At 37.1% G+C, this 17,608-nt stretch overlaps 2 protein-coding genes across 2 annotated transcripts; one reads left to right on the top strand and one right to left on the bottom strand.

The window, feature by feature from the left end:
• Window positions 1-2,065: 2,065 nt before the first annotated feature.
• LOC101296605 (E3 ubiquitin-protein ligase BRE1-like 1-like) lies at window positions 2,066-11,340 on the top strand. Its single transcript, XM_004306959.1, has 19 exons — window positions 2,066-2,473; window positions 3,287-3,448; window positions 3,583-3,667; window positions 4,277-4,504; window positions 4,608-4,769; window positions 5,029-5,216; window positions 5,301-5,384; window positions 5,504-5,623; window positions 5,708-5,894; window positions 5,972-6,132; window positions 6,206-6,277; window positions 7,378-7,454; window positions 8,183-8,377; window positions 8,553-8,625; window positions 8,708-8,794; window positions 9,282-9,419; window positions 9,505-9,707; window positions 9,788-9,953; window positions 10,608-11,340. The coding sequence occupies exons 1-19, from the start codon at window positions 2,348-2,350 to the stop codon at window positions 10,737-10,739; spliced, it is 2,646 nt and encodes an 881-aa protein (XP_004307007.1). The 5' UTR covers window positions 2,066-2,347; the 3' UTR covers window positions 10,740-11,340.
• Window positions 11,341-12,660: 1,320 nt separating this feature from the next.
• Window positions 12,661-17,298, bottom strand: LOC101296322 (autophagy-related protein 3-like). Its single transcript, XM_004306958.1, has 10 exons — window positions 16,909-17,298; window positions 16,604-16,674; window positions 16,379-16,504; window positions 16,134-16,294; window positions 15,361-15,434; window positions 15,158-15,209; window positions 14,534-14,599; window positions 13,985-14,112; window positions 13,280-13,388; window positions 12,661-12,956 (listed from the first exon to the last, which is right to left on the bottom strand). The coding sequence occupies exons 1-9, from the start codon at window positions 17,067-17,069 to the stop codon at window positions 13,292-13,294; spliced, it is 936 nt and encodes a 311-aa protein (XP_004307006.1). The 5' UTR covers window positions 17,070-17,298; the 3' UTR covers window positions 12,661-12,956; window positions 13,280-13,291.
• Window positions 17,299-17,608: the final 310 nt, after the last annotated feature.

The following is a 17,608-nucleotide window of genomic DNA, read 5'->3' as shown; positions in this document are numbered from 1 at the left end:
TCTGGTAAAGGAGGTCTTTAGGGGATATTCCCTTTGAGTTTGGTTCAATTCGTTTCCCGGTCAAGGTCCAACTGAAATATAACCGAATGGTTGGCCATTGTCAAGTCTGTAGCCTTCAGATTCATCCGGAATCTGGGTGTGCTGGCCGGTCAGTACTTGTGCCTCAATTCGTTGATATCGAGTCACTGAGAACCCTCTTTGGTTACGGTGGGGCATCTAGGGTTTCAGGAACTTCTAACCCTAGCTCTGGTTCGAGTTTAGCTGAGAAGCATCATAGTGGACCGAGGGGAGGGGGGGTTGCCCTTTAGTTGGCAGGAGAGGAGTCAAGACGCAGCAGAACACCAGTCCTGTTGTTAATTCACAGATTTTCGATAGAGGAACCCTAGAAGCACCTAGGGTTTCTTTCTTGTTGTCGGGTATCTCTACCGCTAATTTAGCTAGACAGTTGGCTCGTTTTCGGTCCTCACCAATAATGGCGTCCCCTCTAAAGGTTCAGGTGTTGCCAATGCAACTGCCAGTCGTGAACCTTCAGCATTCTGCTTTAGGTGTGAAGTGTAGTGCCGAGATGGCATTGGTTACCATGGGAAAACATGGACATGGTGATACTGGGTCTGATCATTTGATGTTGGTTTCTTATGAGCTACCTTTTGAATCAGAGATAGCGCTGGCATATTCCAATGGGACTCTCATAGTCTCTCCGGTAAAGAGAAGGAGAGTGGTGCCAAATTCAGAGGATGCTTTGGGTAAGACTGGTCCGGCTAGAGCTCGTAAAAGATCCTTTAGAGCTAGGAAAGCCTTAATGATGTAGGAGGTAGTTAGAAATCCGGCTAGAGAATTAGGGCCGGTGGTTAGTGAAGCAGTCTTTAGGGGTTTTGAGGTTGCATCGGGTTCTGGTACCTCTTCTTCAATCGCTGGTGAGGCCCTGGTGGAGTCGGTGGTTGAGGAGTTGTCACCTACTCCTGGTGGTAGCTCCGAGTGAGCTACCTTGTCGGCTTAATTTGGGTTAGTGTCTTCAGAATAAGTTAGTCAAGAATAAAAGAGGTTTTTCTAGGACTTTTTAGTTGTGTTTACTTTGGTTACTCTGGTTACTTGAGCATCTCCAGCAGCATTGATAAATTGAAAAAAATTAGAGATTTATTAATTTTTAAATGAATCTTTCCTCCAGCAGTATACTTAAGAAGTTGATAAATTTAGAAATTGATAGAGAAAATTGATAAATTTATCAATCTTTGGGAGACAATTAACTAAAACTTAGTTAATGTATATAATTTAGCAATACTGCTGGAGCAAAAGTTCAAAAATTGCTATTTTAAATCTAAATGTTGACAAATTTAGCAATAAATTTAACTCTATTACTGGAGATTATGATTTACAATAGAGAAATTGCATAAGGTAACTTAGGTTCTTAGTTTGCATGATTTAATATCTAACGTTGACCCACGAGGGCGTCTTATGTTCATGTTGTATTTCGAGTTTTTTTTTACGCTAACGTCCATTTAAAAAAAAAAATACTGTATATTCTTATCCTACTTACCAAACGTGGCCAAAAGGTTATATCAACACTCGAAAGTTCAAACTTACCCACTGATTGTGTATTTTGGTTGCTCACTACCTGACTTAGCTCACATTAAATTCTTTTTCCTAGAGTAGAGTTTTCTTTTTTGTTTTTTCTTACCCAATTGGGAAGAATTAATTAACCCCACGACTTCACTGACTTTGAGACCTCTCCAACTGTCAACAACCTATCCCTCTGGAGTGGCAGTTCCATCATGCAGAGCTCCCCCATCCAGGTTAAAACAGCTTCAATCTCCTCCTCCCCACCCCATGCTTAACCCTCCCCGAAACCAATCAAATCTCGCCACGTCCCCCTATCAGATTCCTCAAACAGAAACTCCCTCCCGAAAATCCCCATATCGCCCTCCCGGCCTTCACGAAATCCTCGCCACCCCTTTTCCATGATTCCTAGACAGAAAACAATTAAGTTTGCTATAAAAGTCAATTTATTTAATTTTAATTCCTAATTTTCTCTCCTTCCTGAGAGAGAGACTGTGTGCTCCGAACTTGGCTGTCTTCTTCTTCTTCTTCCTCCTCTCTGTGCTGTGCTGTCCTCCAGGTTTCAATTTCCAGATGGATCAAATTCTCTTGGGCACGATATAAAGCCGAAGAGATTCGGAGGCTGGTTGCCGACTGCGGTGGTTTCAATCAGAGTTTGGAGAAATTAGGGTTTCAGCTAGGGTTTTGTTGATTATTGATTGGTTTTGGATTGGTTTGGTCAGAGGTTTTTGGTGTGTTTTGGTTGTGGAATATGAGTGGAGGTGTTTAGGCTGGGTTTTCTAGGGTTTTTCGGATGGGGAGCACCGGTGAGCATGACCGGAAACGGCGTCATATTAGCTCCATATCGTCGCCCACGGCTGCTGCTGCTGCTGCTGCTGCTAAGAAGCAGCCGTTTTTGCCTCTTTCCGAGGATAAGAAGGTGAGGCCTTTGGTTGCTGTGGGATTTGGTTTTGTGTTTGAACAAATGTTGTGGCTTGGTGCGTTGGTTTTTTTTGTTGTTGTTTTTTTACGGAATTATTCGGATAATTCGTGCTCTATGAATATGATTGAAGTGTTTAGGCTACCAATTTAATTAATTGCTTCTAGTGTGAAAGGAATTAGGAAGTGTTGAAAGAGGGATAGGTTGCTCTTTGCTAGTGCAAAATTTTTAGTCTCTGGTTTGCAGTACCATCTATGGTTTAAGCATTTCACTTTTATCTATAGAGGCGGTGTATGCTAGCTAGGGATGTCGATTTGGGTGGTAGATTGACTGGTTTTGTAAGCGAACTTGTAATGACAGGAGATAAGGGTACTGGCATTGCCATTTTAGTGTTAGTTGCGTGCTAAGGAATGATGTGTGGTTTTAAATCAGTAACATCAGAGTTTGGGAGTAGACTTTTCTCTTATATTGTATTTGCATGATGTTTTTTGTGTTCATGCTATAGTTCTCTGTAGCTGTTGTGAAATTGGAATTATTGTAGGTTAGTAGACCTTTTCATTTTCACTTACGTGTGTATACCTTAGATCTATTTGCTTTTGGAACCTCCACATTCATTTTTTTTTTTGTTAAGGTGTGCTAGGGTAATTGTACTATAATGAAATAGGAATCTCAAATTCTCTTTAAAGTGCTCTTACACCAGAAAATTTATATTGAACATATCTTCAGTTCCATTCACTATTGTCACATTGCTGAGATTTTTCACTACCTATATTCACTTGTTTGTAGACTTATGTTGTCTTTTTTGACTTGTAGCTTGACATTGCTGTCCTTCAATATCAAAATCAAAAGCTACTACAGAAATTAGAGACTCAAAAGGTCGAGTACTCTGCTCTTGAGAATGAATTGGCCCAGTTGAAGAAGAAACAACTGCCATATGATCCCACACTTATGGTGGTCAACAAGTCTTGGAAAGAGGTAGGACAGCTGTAGTCGTTGTTTCTCTATTTGCCTCTTTTCAAGTATTTTCGTTGTCTATTTCTGCATTTTGATTTATGCATATGGTAGTGTGTATTTCTTAGAGGAATTTGACACCGTTCTTTTTATAATAGTTGGTTAAAGACTTGGAATCCTGTTCTATCCGTTCAAGAAAGTCAACCTGTCAGGAAGATGTTAAAGACAACCTTGTCGTGCGTGGTGAGGACCATTCTTGCGTTAAATTATAATATAAAGTGCTTGATTAGATACAGGTCTACCTTCATGAAGTTTTGTGTGTGCCTATGTATTAAATCCTATCCTGAAATAACTTTCTACAATTCTACTTGCTGTAATCACTTAGTTACCTAGTTCATATTGTTTTCATTCAATAAATATTGCACATGCACTTCAGATATAATTAATAATGATAGTGGTCAATTTCTTTTTTTTTTGTTTTTTTTTAAATTATGGACATGGTCTTCACACTGCTTGCCCATTATGTTGTATATTTATGTAATGCCTTTAGGCCATGAACTGAATACGGTTGAGATGAACATCACGCACCATCAGCATAACCTATTTCTTTTAGGTATTAGGTGGTCTTATGAGCATAATTTTAATGTTTCTCGCAATCCCCTGCTGTTTGTTCTGGTTCTAATTCTCTTACTGTGATTGTCTCTATTTTCATTTATAGCTGGGAAACCAGAGATGTCCCAACTTTAGATGCCTTAAATTTGTTATGATTTGTACTTCCTGTACTCATAAGAAGAATCAGAATGATTGTTTAAACCTACTTGCTGCTAAAGGCTGCTTTGTATTGTTTGTCAGATGGGGCTCTGTCTACCTTGCATGATGCTTTTTTGAACCGCCTTGCACAATCTGGTGCAACTGAAAGTTCATGTACATATAATATTTGTAATAAGATGGAAGAGGATAGAGGAACTACCTTGGAAAATACTCAGAATATTTTAGGTAATATAGTAGCCGCAATTGACAATGTGTGGAATGTGAAGGATGCATTGCACAATGCCCTGTTGAAAGAGCTTCCTGAAAATGGTGAGAGTTTAGAGGTTTAAATGTTTCTTCTAACAAATATGTTATGATTGCGATTGTTTCAGAGTTGTCCCTCAGCCTCTTTTTTGTCTGCTTCTTTTGGTAGGCTTGTCTAGGCAGAGGGCATCCAATGATTTAAGAAATGAAGTTAAGAACTTGAGATTGGCATTCTGCGATAGTCTTCTGAAGCACAGAGGTCTGGCAAGGGAACTGCATAACCGCTGGGACATTGAATCAAAGAATAAAGCAGAGATTAAACGCCTGAAAGGTAATTTTTTACATAAATTAATTAATCTAATAATTTTGGTGTCCATGTGGGTTTCATTTTATTTCATTTGATTGTTGTTTTCATCTGTCCATTTAGATTTGTCTTTAATCAAAGGAAAAAGCTCTTTCATTGTTTGTCGCCATTTATTTTAGTTGGCATTTCATCAGACCTTCAATAAGAATGGATGAATTTCCATCTTGTTGGTCATTCATCTCATGATTGTTCTCAAAGTCAGCTATTCTTTGGTTGAATTTTGAAGGGGAGTTGGAAACCACTCTTGGTGAATTAGAAGAGAATAATCGTCAACTAGCAATTCTAAAAGCAGAGAGGGATTCTACAAAAGGGGCAACTTTCCCTGTCTTAAATTTTCTGAACAAGCCTGTTGATAGGGCCAGAGATAAGCAAAAGGATCTGCAAGATATGGAGTCTACTCTCAAAGAGCTCACGGTATTGTGTTGGCTTTCTCTCTCTTGTTAACTAATGAAAATTCTTATATTGAAAGGGGCTATGTATTTGAACCGTGTGCTGCAGGACCAAGCTTCATGTCGACTAATGGAAATCAAAAGCCTTCATGAAGAACGGATAAAAATATTACAGCAGTTATCTAGTTTGCAGGTTATTTTGCTGTCTTCATTGTAGGTTTTTCTAAATGCAAGCCGAACTTTACTTTCACATCTTGTGGTTTTGAGTTCTAGTTCAGACATGAAATTAACTTTGAAACTTTAAATTGACAGAACATGATGAAGAATGCAAAGTGTATTTCCTCTTCCAAAGCATATCTATTGGTCAAAGATCAAATAGAAAAGTCGAAATCAGAAGTTTTTGAGTGCCAAACCATCATTGAGAAACTACAGGTTGCAACCCTTCTGTATGCTTTGCAATTTTCTTGCAAATGCAGTGTCATATGCTAATCAATTCTGATTCCTTTGATTCTGTAGGTTGAGAAGGATAATCTTGTGTGGAGGGAGAGGGAACTAAATGTTAAAAATGACATTGTTGATGTTTTGCGGAGATCAGCTGCAGTTGTTGATTCTAGAATTACTGATCTGGGTATAGAGATACAGAAACAGATTGACGAACAGAAAAGGATGGAAGCTAAGCTTGAAGAGGCTTCAAGAGAACCAGGTAAGAGTTTCTCTTCTATTTTGGGATTCCTGCTGCTTTCTTCGTACTTGCTGCTGAAATTATGTTTTGTATGTCAGGAAGGAAAGAAGTACTTGAAGAATTTAAAGCCTTGGTTTCTTCGTTTCCTGAGCAAATGGGTGCCATGCAAGGTCAATTACGTAAATACAAAGAGGCTGCTTCTGATTTTCATTCTTTGCAGGCTGATGTGCAGTCCCTTTCCAGCATTCTTGATAGGAAGGTGTGTATTTCTGCTCTGTAATGAATTCTTGGATACCCTGAAAGAGATTTAAACTCTTACCTTTTCCACTTAGGTGAAAGAGTGTGAAACATTTTCTGCAAAATCCTCTGACCAACTCACTGAGATACAGCAGTTGAAAGCTGTGGTACGCATCTCTTCTTCTTGTGACTAAATAATTCCAAAGTATTAACACTTGATTTTTATGTTTGGTTTTATCCCCTTCTAAGTAGCCTAATTATTGTAGTATGATAAAAGAGTAAACTCTGAGCTGGCCTGTTGGATTATGTCTGTGTTTTAGACATGCATATGTAATAATATGCTTTGATTTTTTTTTCTGTGTGTTTTACTACAAATTGTAGATATATATATATATATATATATATATTTAATTTTTTTTTTCATTTTGGTGTCTTTGGAATTCTTTCAATCTTTTCACTTGATTTACGCTCGGGTCGTGCTAGTTTCATATATCTTGATCGGTCTGCGATTTATACCAACCAAGTAATGTCCTTTTTTTTTTTTTTACCTTGTTTATAGTGCTCTAAATGGATGTTCATCCATGTTGTTTTATATTGTCCGTTACTTCATCAATAACATTCATTTCTCTATGTTGGAAAAAAAATATCGCACTTGTATTGACCAGATATGTATGGAGTATTGATCAATTATCATTTGGTGCAAACCATGTTTCATTAGACTTTGTAGGTGTCTTCAGTTTATGAATTGATCCAAAACTCTGAAGATGAGCATCTTCCCCCATCTTCTGATATACGAAGTTACATTTAGAATGGTGAACGCATCAGTGATTTTGTCATCAAGGGTCTTTCCATATTGGTATATGTGCTTAGCCATAGAATGAATCTTCCCATCTTCTGTTATACGAAGTTACATTTAGAAATGTAGTCCTGTAAAGATTGGTGAACGCAGCAGTGATTTTATCATCAAGGGTCTTTCCATGTTGGTGTATGTGCTTAACCATGTCTAGAATGAATTGACTAAAAAGATAGTAATGATTGGATAAAACTCTTTACTTTATTACTGTTTGACTAGAAAGTATTGATTGAATAGAAAGTAGTGATGGAATACAATTCTTTACTTTATTACTCTTTTTTTCCTTTTGTGGGCATTGGATACGGTCTGTTTAGCTGCATTAAATTTTCCATTTACTCATTATTTGGAGTAGGTCCAAGATCTAAAGGACTTTTAGCTTAATTAAATTATCCATTTACTCGTTATTTGATGTAGGTCCAAGATCTAAAGGACACGGAATCAGAGTTAAAGCTGTTTTTGGAAATGTATAGACATGAATTGAGTGACCCAAGGTTAGGTGCCTTCGCAAGTGTTTATTTTTCGAGCAATACAAGTGTTTATTTGCATTAACTGACAGATTTTAGCTAATATAAGTTTTTTATTTTTATTTTTTAGAAGATTTTAGTTGATATAAGTTGCAAAATATGACTTCATATTTCTTCTGATGACATATCAAAGACTTTGAATCTGTTTTGCATTCTCTATAAGAAACTGTCTTACAAGTTGATGCAAATAAATTTCAAGACAGCCTAAACACTTTGGGAACTGGAATCCAATTTACTCTAAATAGTGCTGGAGCGGAGATTTTCTTAAGGACAAATCTGGCTAAGATACCGAAGTGTGGAGCAGTGAAGAAAAAATGCTAAACTTATGCAAAAAAACACTGATTGCATTCATAGTGTTATTTCTGTTCCATAAAAGCTGACTTAGTTACTGCAGCAGTTATTAAAATTGAATAAGTTACACAGTAATCCTTGAATGAATTACTGACAGCGACTTAACTTGAAAGAAAGCTCATTTCCCATGCATTAAATCTGTGCATCAGAATTCAGAAATGGTATTTTTTTTTTTTTTTTCGTATTTTAAATCGTTCATTTTTATATCAACTCAGAATTCATAAGTGTAATATTATGTTCTCTTAATATAAGAATTCTGTTCATTTACTCTACTTAGTTTACTATGTTTGATTGTATGCAAAGGTACACGTGTGATGGACATCTTCAATTTCATCCATTTGCAGGGATGTCATGGAAGCTAGAGATTTGGAGTGCAAGGCATGGGCTCATGTTGAATGTTTAAAATCATCTCTTGATGAACATAATTTAGAATTACGAGTTAAGAAAGCAAATGAAGCTGAGGCCACTTCTCAACAAAGGCTTGCTGCTGTAGAAGCTGAGATTGCTGACCTCAGACAGAGGCTTGAAGCTTCTAAAAGGTTCTTATTTGTTCATGTTGGTTAAAAGTTGAAACTTTTTTTTTTTTTTTCGTGAATAGAGGGAACAAGCAAATTTTGGTAAGAACAAGTGAAAACATAGTGAACCAGACGACACCTAAATGACGCTCAGGAATTGTGATTTTAATTTGTATATGTTTTCACTTCATATTCTCAGGAATAAGGTGAGACTTGCTGATGTTCTGAAATCCAAGACTGAAGAAAATGAGGCCTACTTGGCTGAAATTGAGGTTGGTACCCTTTATATATGGATATATCTTTGTATCGTCATTGGTAGGTGAAAATCTTATGTTTTTAGTTTGATGTCTTCAGACAATTGGACAAGCTTATGATGATATGCAAACTCAAAACCAGCATCTACTGCAGCAAATTACCGAGCGAGATGACTATAACATTAAGGTGATTGGTCTAACACAACATATATTTCCTTTTCTTTCCTTTTCCTGATGCTTTTAACGGTGCTATGGACTTTGTATGTGTAATTGCTTGTGAGAGTCATACAATTGTAATGTGCGGTGTGGACGCTACATTGCTAAATCAATTTTCTGTAATTTTAATGTATGTTGATGAAGTGCTAATCATTCTTTCTCCCATTTCCGTTTAGTATAGTATTTTTTTTAAGGTAATTGAGTTGGTCTACTCTGTTTTGCTCAGCGGTATTTAGAAGTTTCTCGATGTTATTTTGTTTATTTGCCTCTCTTATTTGACTCTTGCTTCAGTTGCTTGAATGAAGTTATTTGGAGGCACAACGGCGATATACTAGGAAACTAGATTCCCACCCCAACATTTTTTCTATAGGAGAACGCTTATGTTAGAGTTGCATGCTAAACTCTTGGAAAGATATCTGTTGCCATACTAAATTATAATTTGTGCTCTCTTCTTTCAGCTTGTTTTAGAGGGTGTGAGGGCAAGACAGACACAGAACGCTGTACTCATGGACAAACGTAAGATGGAGAGGGAAATTCAACAAGGCCATGCATCTCTTAATTTCTATGAGATGAAAGCTGCTCGGATCGAAGATCAGGTGCTTCTGGAACTCATGTAACAACTGAACATATATTCTTAAAAAGTTTAGGGTTAAAACTGATTGTCAAGTACTTCATTTACAGTTAAAAATATGCTCAGATCAACTTCAGAGACTAGCAGAACATAAGTTTCAAGGTGCAGTTCAACTGGAGAATACCCAGAAGAGGTTGATGGATGTGAGAAGGTCATCACAGCAAGCTCGGGATTCTCTAGAGGAATCACTGTCTAAAGTTGTTAAGGGTCGGTTGACTCTGTCCGAGATGCAGATAGAACTAGAGAAAGAAAGGTACAGAGAATTCTATGCTTCCATTTTATTTTTTATTTTTTTTATAATGTTGTTATGAACTCATCTCCTGTTTTTATTAGGCTTAAAAAGAAAAGAATAGAAGAGGAATTAGAAGCTTTGAAAAGAAAAGCCGGTCGGCTTCAAGCACAGACAGAGGGTTTGTCAATTGTTGAAAAACTTCAACAGGAACTTGGAGAATACCGGGAGATATTGAAGTGTGATATCTGCCTTGACAGAACAAAACAGGTATTTGTCGGGTCAATTCTGTTATTCATTGCCCTCATTTCATTCACAGCTTCTTCTTTTTTTTGGGGTGGGGGGGGGGGGTGTGGGGGGATGATATTCCAGTCAAGTAACCAACATGCGAAGTTTGAGAGTAGATATGGTCTACCACTTATGAAATATATACTAACAGCATATAATGTGACATAAATCTTAGAGCTTGAACATACACATAATGAGGAAGGATGGCAGACAATACATAAAGCAAAAAGATACTTGCAAGTAAAACTTTGACCTGGTCAAATGGGTTTAACACGTTTCTATCAGTTTGTGGTATTTATTTGTGGATATCTCACCTGACCTATGTTGATTCTTATTGGTATTCTGCCATGCATTTAAACATGTTTTCATAAAATCATGGATGAGGTTGCAGTTTTAATTTAGATGTAAATCTCCATTTCTCATGTTGCTTTTGTAGTATAGAGATTTGAGGTTATTTGATGTCAGGGACAAATCTCGTTTGGTAATGATTTTAGCTATTGAAGGTCAAGGTTGAAAACCTGTGATTATGAGTATTCACTATGCTAAATAATAACATATGATTACACTATAAATAATACGTTCATCAATGCTATGATATCTGGATATGCTTATTTTTCTTCCTTTTTATTAATGCAGGTTGTCATTACAAAATGCTATCACTTGTTCTGCAATCCCTGCGTGCAAAAAGTAGTTGAATCTCGCCAGAGGAAATGTCCGAAATGTTCCATCAGTTTTGGGCCAAATGACATAAAATCTGTGTACATCTAATCGATGTATACACGGAGATGGATGCAACTTTTGTGCGATCTGCGTCTTGCATGTGAACCATTAGGAATCCTCGCCAGTTCTCACCTGTATTGTTATTAGTGAAATTGTAGAGAACATTTGCAGCCTTGGTTAGGATCACCTTCCCTTCACCAAAGAGTGCTGATCTTAGTTTTGCTGGTTCTGCTTTTAGGTTGTTATTTTGACTCAATTTAGTGCGCATTATAATGTTCAAAATCAAGCATTGCAGGCTTATCCGATGTTGATCCATTTCAGTGGTTTTTCTATTGTCAATGCAGCATGTGTGCTTCAGAATAAGATCTCATGTTTATAAGTGTGCCTTCTTTGAGTCTTGTAGTATCCTATTTTAGGGTTTGTTTCTGCCGAATATAGAACATAGATGAAGCAGTGACGGCTTTTCGTACATATTTTAGTAGAAGGGTAGAGTAAGATCTTCAAGTAGCCTTTAGGTTCCTTTAGAATTGTGAAAGCAGTTTGTTAGTGTCCGATGTATTAGTGTACAACATTTCTTTAGAGATGTAATGTAAATGCTATTGAGATATTCATTCATTTATAGTAACAGCAGAGTGATCTCAATTTTGACACCAGCTTTGTTCAGTTTCAAATTGTAATTCCATATAACTCATTCTCCTTTTGAAAATGTTTAGGGTTACCAGTTCGATAACGTTTTCAAAAACATATTTCCAAAATTTTTCAGATTCAGTGTGAACCGTTGCCCTGTATCAGAACCCCATCTTCACAAAGAACCTGGACTTCAACGTATGTCTTAGATATTGACACCACTAATACTCATACAACGGTTCTCTTTTTGCTAACATGAGGCCATAATCAATCTCGGAACGTTTCAATTGACTGAATTCTCACGCAACGGCGGTGAATTATTTTGTACGTCTTCATTCTCCTGCACAGTTTCTTTAAGTTTAAATCCAAGAATGTCAGTTACATGGGAGAGCACAAGATCGATAATGGAAAGACATGAAAAACTTTAGTCATGTTCAGGGTACGTAGATAAACTTTAGTCATGTTTATCTATATGTTGTTTACTTGTAGTCATGTTCCTTTGTTCAATTTTGTTTCCATATGTTTGGTGTTCCAACTTCCAATCCATTTCTTGGGTACGTAATAGAACAAAGAAAAATCCATTTCTTGGGTTTTGTAATTTTTCTTCATTTCAATGTTAGTAGTGTTTGATATTTGCCAAGGAAAACATAAAGAAAATATGGGACACCCTTACATAGCCGCCTTTACATTGTGCAGTAAAGGGAAAGAGAAAGAGGAAGCTATTGTGAAAGCAAAGGAGCGCTTGAGGTATTTGGAGGAAGAGCTTAATGGAAAGTTCTTTGGGGGAGAGAGCAAATTGGGTTTGCAGATACTGCCGTCGGATGGCTTGCACATCATGATAACGTGTTTGAAGAGGTAGCTAACGTGAAGCTAATTGCAGAAGGATGAGTTTCCATTGTTATCAAAATGGCAAGAGATTTTTACAGATGTTCCTATAATCAAAGAGAATTTGACTCCTCAAGATAAACTTGTCACTAAATTTCATGCTATCCGTGAGCGTGAACTTGTCAAGAAGGCACCTATATGAAATGTTTTACACATTAGTTGGAGATCACCATCTCAATTTCGTATTTCATTTCTAAAACTTGTTATCTATAAATCATTCTCTAAAAGGTTACCGAACAAAACAGTACTTTAAATTTAGAAAATATTTTCAACTTTTGTTTTTGATAATTTCAAAAATATTCCACTAAACGCAATTTATTGCTCTTTTCTGTTTTAAAAATGAAAGGACACCAAGTGCAATTATTAATATTTCTTACTTAGAGCTAGCTAAAAGACCAGCAATTCTGAATTTCTGATTGTAACTTTGCTAAGAGCCTGAAAAGCCAAGTAGAGAAGAGACGAGGAATTGCATGAATCTTTGTACTAACACAATTGCTTGAATGGGGGAACAAGACTCATGAATGTTATATTATATACTGTTTGTGCAATCAGTACAGTTAAAACTAACTTGGCACAACCTTATCAAATAGTAGATGGGAAATTTTGTACAGCAACACGTCAACAACTAAACAATTTAGCCATCTGTACAAGCAATTAAGCATAATTTGAGTGGGAGAAGATTTCGTGGATATGCCAAAAGCAGCAAACTTTACTTCCAATTCCAATCTATATCACCCCAATCGCATTTACAATCTGCTACATATCAAACAGTAAGTCCAGTGAAGCAGGTGATAAACAACCTGCTGTTCAATATCAGAATGGGGTATGTGAGACACAAAATAATCAACTGAACATGCCAAATAACATTGTTTTATACAATTCTCCTCTTGACTATGCGACTATGTTCCACTATAGGATGGGATAAAAACTGTGGGTGCAAGGTCTATGCAGTAGCGAAACTAAAGTATCATACAACAAAACACCAGTAAAGGAATGGTGGCATAGTTACTGCACTCATTTATTCCCATCAATGCTTGAAAAATGAAGAATAAAAACACTTGCTAGACAAGGATTACCTCTGTCAATGCTCAACTGCTGGAACTGCCCAGATCAAAGTCCATTGTATAGTCATATTCGATGGTTGGAATCACAGAGGCAACGAATTTCAAGAACAAGAAAAGGTACCTACAAGAAAATAAAACAGAATGATAAGTATTGCCATTGACAGTTCCACATACCGGTCCAGTGAATCAAGCCATGAATGTCAATGTAGGATGGATATCTGAAAACTTATGTGTAAATATTCCAATTGGCACATATAAATTTAGTATCAAGAACTTATATTTAATTGAAACTTTGGAAAATGAAAATATTATATTAGCATGCATATACATTCGCTACTGATCTAGTATATGCATCACCATACCACCTATGGCCTTCACTACTGACTTCCCTAGTGCCTAATGATAGCAAAATGTATCAAGACCCGGAGACACCGGTGGAGCTATATATGTCCTTGATAGCAACAGTTCATGACTGACTGACTAATATGATATGTAACCTGGAGAACTACCACAGGATTTTGATATAAAACTATCAAAGGTTTCAATTCTTAGCATTAATCTCTACTATCTATGTGCTCAATTTGGAACCTTATTTTGAAACCAAACCTTTCTGACTCCTATGGCCCAAATGCAAGCCTTGATGACGTTATGTTTCAAATAACCAAACAAAACAAGCAACAGAACTAAAAGTATGAGTGAGTTGAGACAGAAAATTACTTATCAACTTCTGGTTCCACTCCACGTGACATTAGTACATCAATTATTTTCTTCATCACAGCTCCATGTCGGCAGGGATGGACAGATGCATGCTTCCCGGGCAAGTGAGGATGATCCTCAATAGTTACCTGCATTGAAACAGCCATCATTTACCACAAAGGGATATGGGACACTGGATACAAAGGAATGTGTGAGCTGTGCACGCATAGCCTAAGGAAGATCATTTTAGAGTTGAAAATGACTACTTGGGGAATTTAGAGGTAACAAATTTCATAGCATTAGAAACACTAGTTTATATAATGTGACAAGTAAAATTGAAGTCAGTGGCCTAATGACCACATAAACAAAAAGAACTAAAGAAAAAATCCTGTTGATATGTCATTATCCACACGGAATTGTTTAGACTCACAACCAGAGGGCAGAGAAGCCATGATGATACAACTCCTATCTATCTTCACTAATATAGATGTACTTGGATATCAAGGAAGACACATCTTAATCATTGAAAAAATAATAAAGGAATCATATGATTCTAAAGAATCAACTCACAGTTTTGCGTGCATGATCTTGACTGACATCTTCAAGTACAAGCTCTGCTTGTAAAAGCATCCTTGACTGTGAGGAATTGGAAAAAGAATGAAATCAATCCAACAAGTCTTTGAATTAACAAAAGATACATATTAACGAACAAGTTAGACAGACTGGGATATCCATACAGCAAATCTGGCTGAATGCATTAAAAGGTGTAACCATAGGAGCACTTGAATTATTTAACAAACAATTGAAGCAATTAACACGACGTGAAATCAAAGAATACATTATTGGAGCCATGTATTTACAAAATTCCATCAAGCACAGTAGCAGAAACTTCCATTTTTCCAGTATCTTTCTAGTTTCCGTCTTTGTCTTTGTTATGAACTTCTGATGAACTAAAACTCTAATAATCTTTTCCGAAATGAGAACTTTAATTATCTAATCCTGTGTGAAATTCTACCAAACCAGACAACATTGAGCATATAAGCCACAGAATATTGGGAGCAATAAAATCTCGGCATGAAACTTTCTTTGGTCATGACCTAACATGCAACTGGCTCAGTTGAATACCAAATTGACAGCATTTATTGAAAACCATAGACACCTGCAAAAGGAAAAGAAAAATTTGCAGGGACAAACCTCATCATAGCCAGTAAGCCACACCCGAGGAGTTTGGTAATATTTATCATACCTGTAAGTGAAATAAAGTCAAAACCTTTGATTATCCAGAAAGCAATTTATTATTAAAAACATTGAATGATAAACAGTTTCTCCAAAAGGCATGTGCTTCTGGGTTCCAGATGGGGAAAAGAGTAAGTGAAAAAAAAAAAAATAAATCTTACGTAATGCTGACATCATATGTTCGGGTCCGTAAAATATTGTCGTCATCAGGTTCATGAGCAACAAGATATGTTCCCTGCAGTTTAACCAAATTACTTGTTAGCCCCGTAGACATATAATGAATTGACCGAGCAGAGATCATTTGCACGGTCCAAATGCATCATGGTAATAACAATACTAAAAAAAGAAGTGAAATCCAAAAGAATCATCGTCCTATGGGGAATACATTGTTCTGTGGGGATATCAAAACATTACATGAGTAGACCAAGGAACAACTTCTCAAACCATAATTGATTTTTGGAACAAAGTACCTACATATTGGATAGAGCAGTAGCCTCTTTAGTTGCGACATACACTCTCCCTATTAGTCATACACATATAAGAGATACTTGTACTCCTCCAGCTCTCCTTTTCCAAATCATCATCACCTTTGAGCTTACTTTTCATACAATACAAGATATTTTCTAGAGTTCAAGCAAACTCTGTTTTAACCATAGGAGGAACTGGACATAAGCCAATTAAAAGTTACACCTCACCTTCAAAGAGGAGGGCAAATCCCCCCTCCCCCAAAAGTTGCTACCAATAAAGCTGAATTATGTGTCTCATCTACAATTTAGTTACGAGATTAAACTTGGTAAAGCCAGTATCCAGCCATGAAGTTTAAAAGAGACGTGAATGACCGTATTATGATTTATGTACACAAATAGATTACTATTGATCACAAACTACAATAAGTGTTCTATTCACAACTTATGCACGACAATTGAGCACTTACCGGATCTATTTCAATGTTGTCAGCTTCTTCAAAATCAGCCATGTCAGGGATATCGTCTTCATCTTCCGCCCCACCTTGGGAGGGGGCTGAGTTCACAGAGTTATCCTTGCTGATTTCTAAACTGTCAATGGAAGGAAAGTTTTCCTCCTCGCTACTTCTATCTTATAAAGATAACAAACAGTCTGAGTCCAAAGGTTCCATGATAATATTGCCATGTAACTTTAAAAGAGAAAAAAGACGCTTACCCTTTGGCTCCTTTGGCTTCCCGTGTGTTGCCAACCAGCCATCATTATCTTCATTATCGATAAGAACTTCCATGCCTGCAGCCTCATACTCCTCTTCCACACTAGCAGCCCTCCGTAAACAAGGGACTGATAAGATTAAGAAAATTCCCAGCATAAGTAAAAGCACAAGCAACACAACCAAGCACAACGGTATAGCAAATAGAGCAGTGTGATATGACTAAATACCATTTCTAGTAATCAAATACTGCTTCTCAGACGGTAGGTATGGCTTCCTCTTGCTCGGCTCCCCTGATTCCCTAACACAATCCGAATCGAAACCGAAAATCAATTGCAAATAAACACAGGCAATACGACCAAATTTCTGTCATTATTAATCATCATATACATATAATCACGGTTTGAATCCACATTAGGGCGAAATTGATTTTCCGATCATGTAATCATAGATTTTGATAGGGTTTAAAGCTGGATTCTTTGCTCGACAACAATTGAAATTAATTGAATTTGGGGAAAAGAGTGGAATGGAATACCAGGACCAGGTAGGGCACTTGGAGACGAGGTTATCGCCGGCGGTGACGAACTCGGAGACGCTGAGAACGCCTTTCTCTTTGAAAGCGGAGACGGTGCGGGGGCCTGTGATCTTCTCGACCGTGCCTTTGAAGGCCTCGTGAAGCCTCTGTGACAGAACCATGTCGTCGCCGGGGGAGTATTCGTCGGAGAGAAAGCTGCCTGTTTTTGCTTCAACACCGAGAGAAAGAGAGAGAGGATGGTCGCGGTGGTGGTCGTCTATGTTCTAAGGCGGTGCGACGCCGTATGGAGAAGGTGTGACGTGAGAGAGTTTAATATTTGGGGAGTCCGCAAAAGATTCGGATGTTTTTAGAAGAGAAGTATTTTACATATGTGCCTCGTCTAATGCTAGTTAAATAAATAAATCCTAATTCCGATAGAGATAGGATATCAAAAATATTTTTACTTGTATAACAACTAAAGATGTTATGTAATCCCTATATAAAAACGATCATATCATATGAATAAAATGATGGTTATCTGTTCTCTTTACTCTCTATTACTCTCTCTTTACAACCACACGTTATCATGCATTTTACTCTAAACTGAGTTGATAACTGAGAGAAAGAAAAAAACCCATAAACAAAAGGGTGTTTCTAGATGTACCCAGCAAATAACCCAGCAAAACAGTTTTATTTGAAAAGACAATTTTATCCTCGTGTG

The sequence above is a fragment of the Fragaria vesca genome, linkage group LG7, assembly GCF_000184155.1.
Source record: "Fragaria vesca subsp. vesca linkage group LG7, FraVesHawaii_1.0, whole genome shotgun sequence".
Classification (NCBI taxonomy): Eukaryota; Viridiplantae; Streptophyta; class Magnoliopsida; order Rosales; family Rosaceae; genus Fragaria; species Fragaria vesca.
The sequence above is the reverse complement of the archived record's forward strand: the minus strand, read 5'-3'. Positions and strand labels throughout refer to the sequence as shown.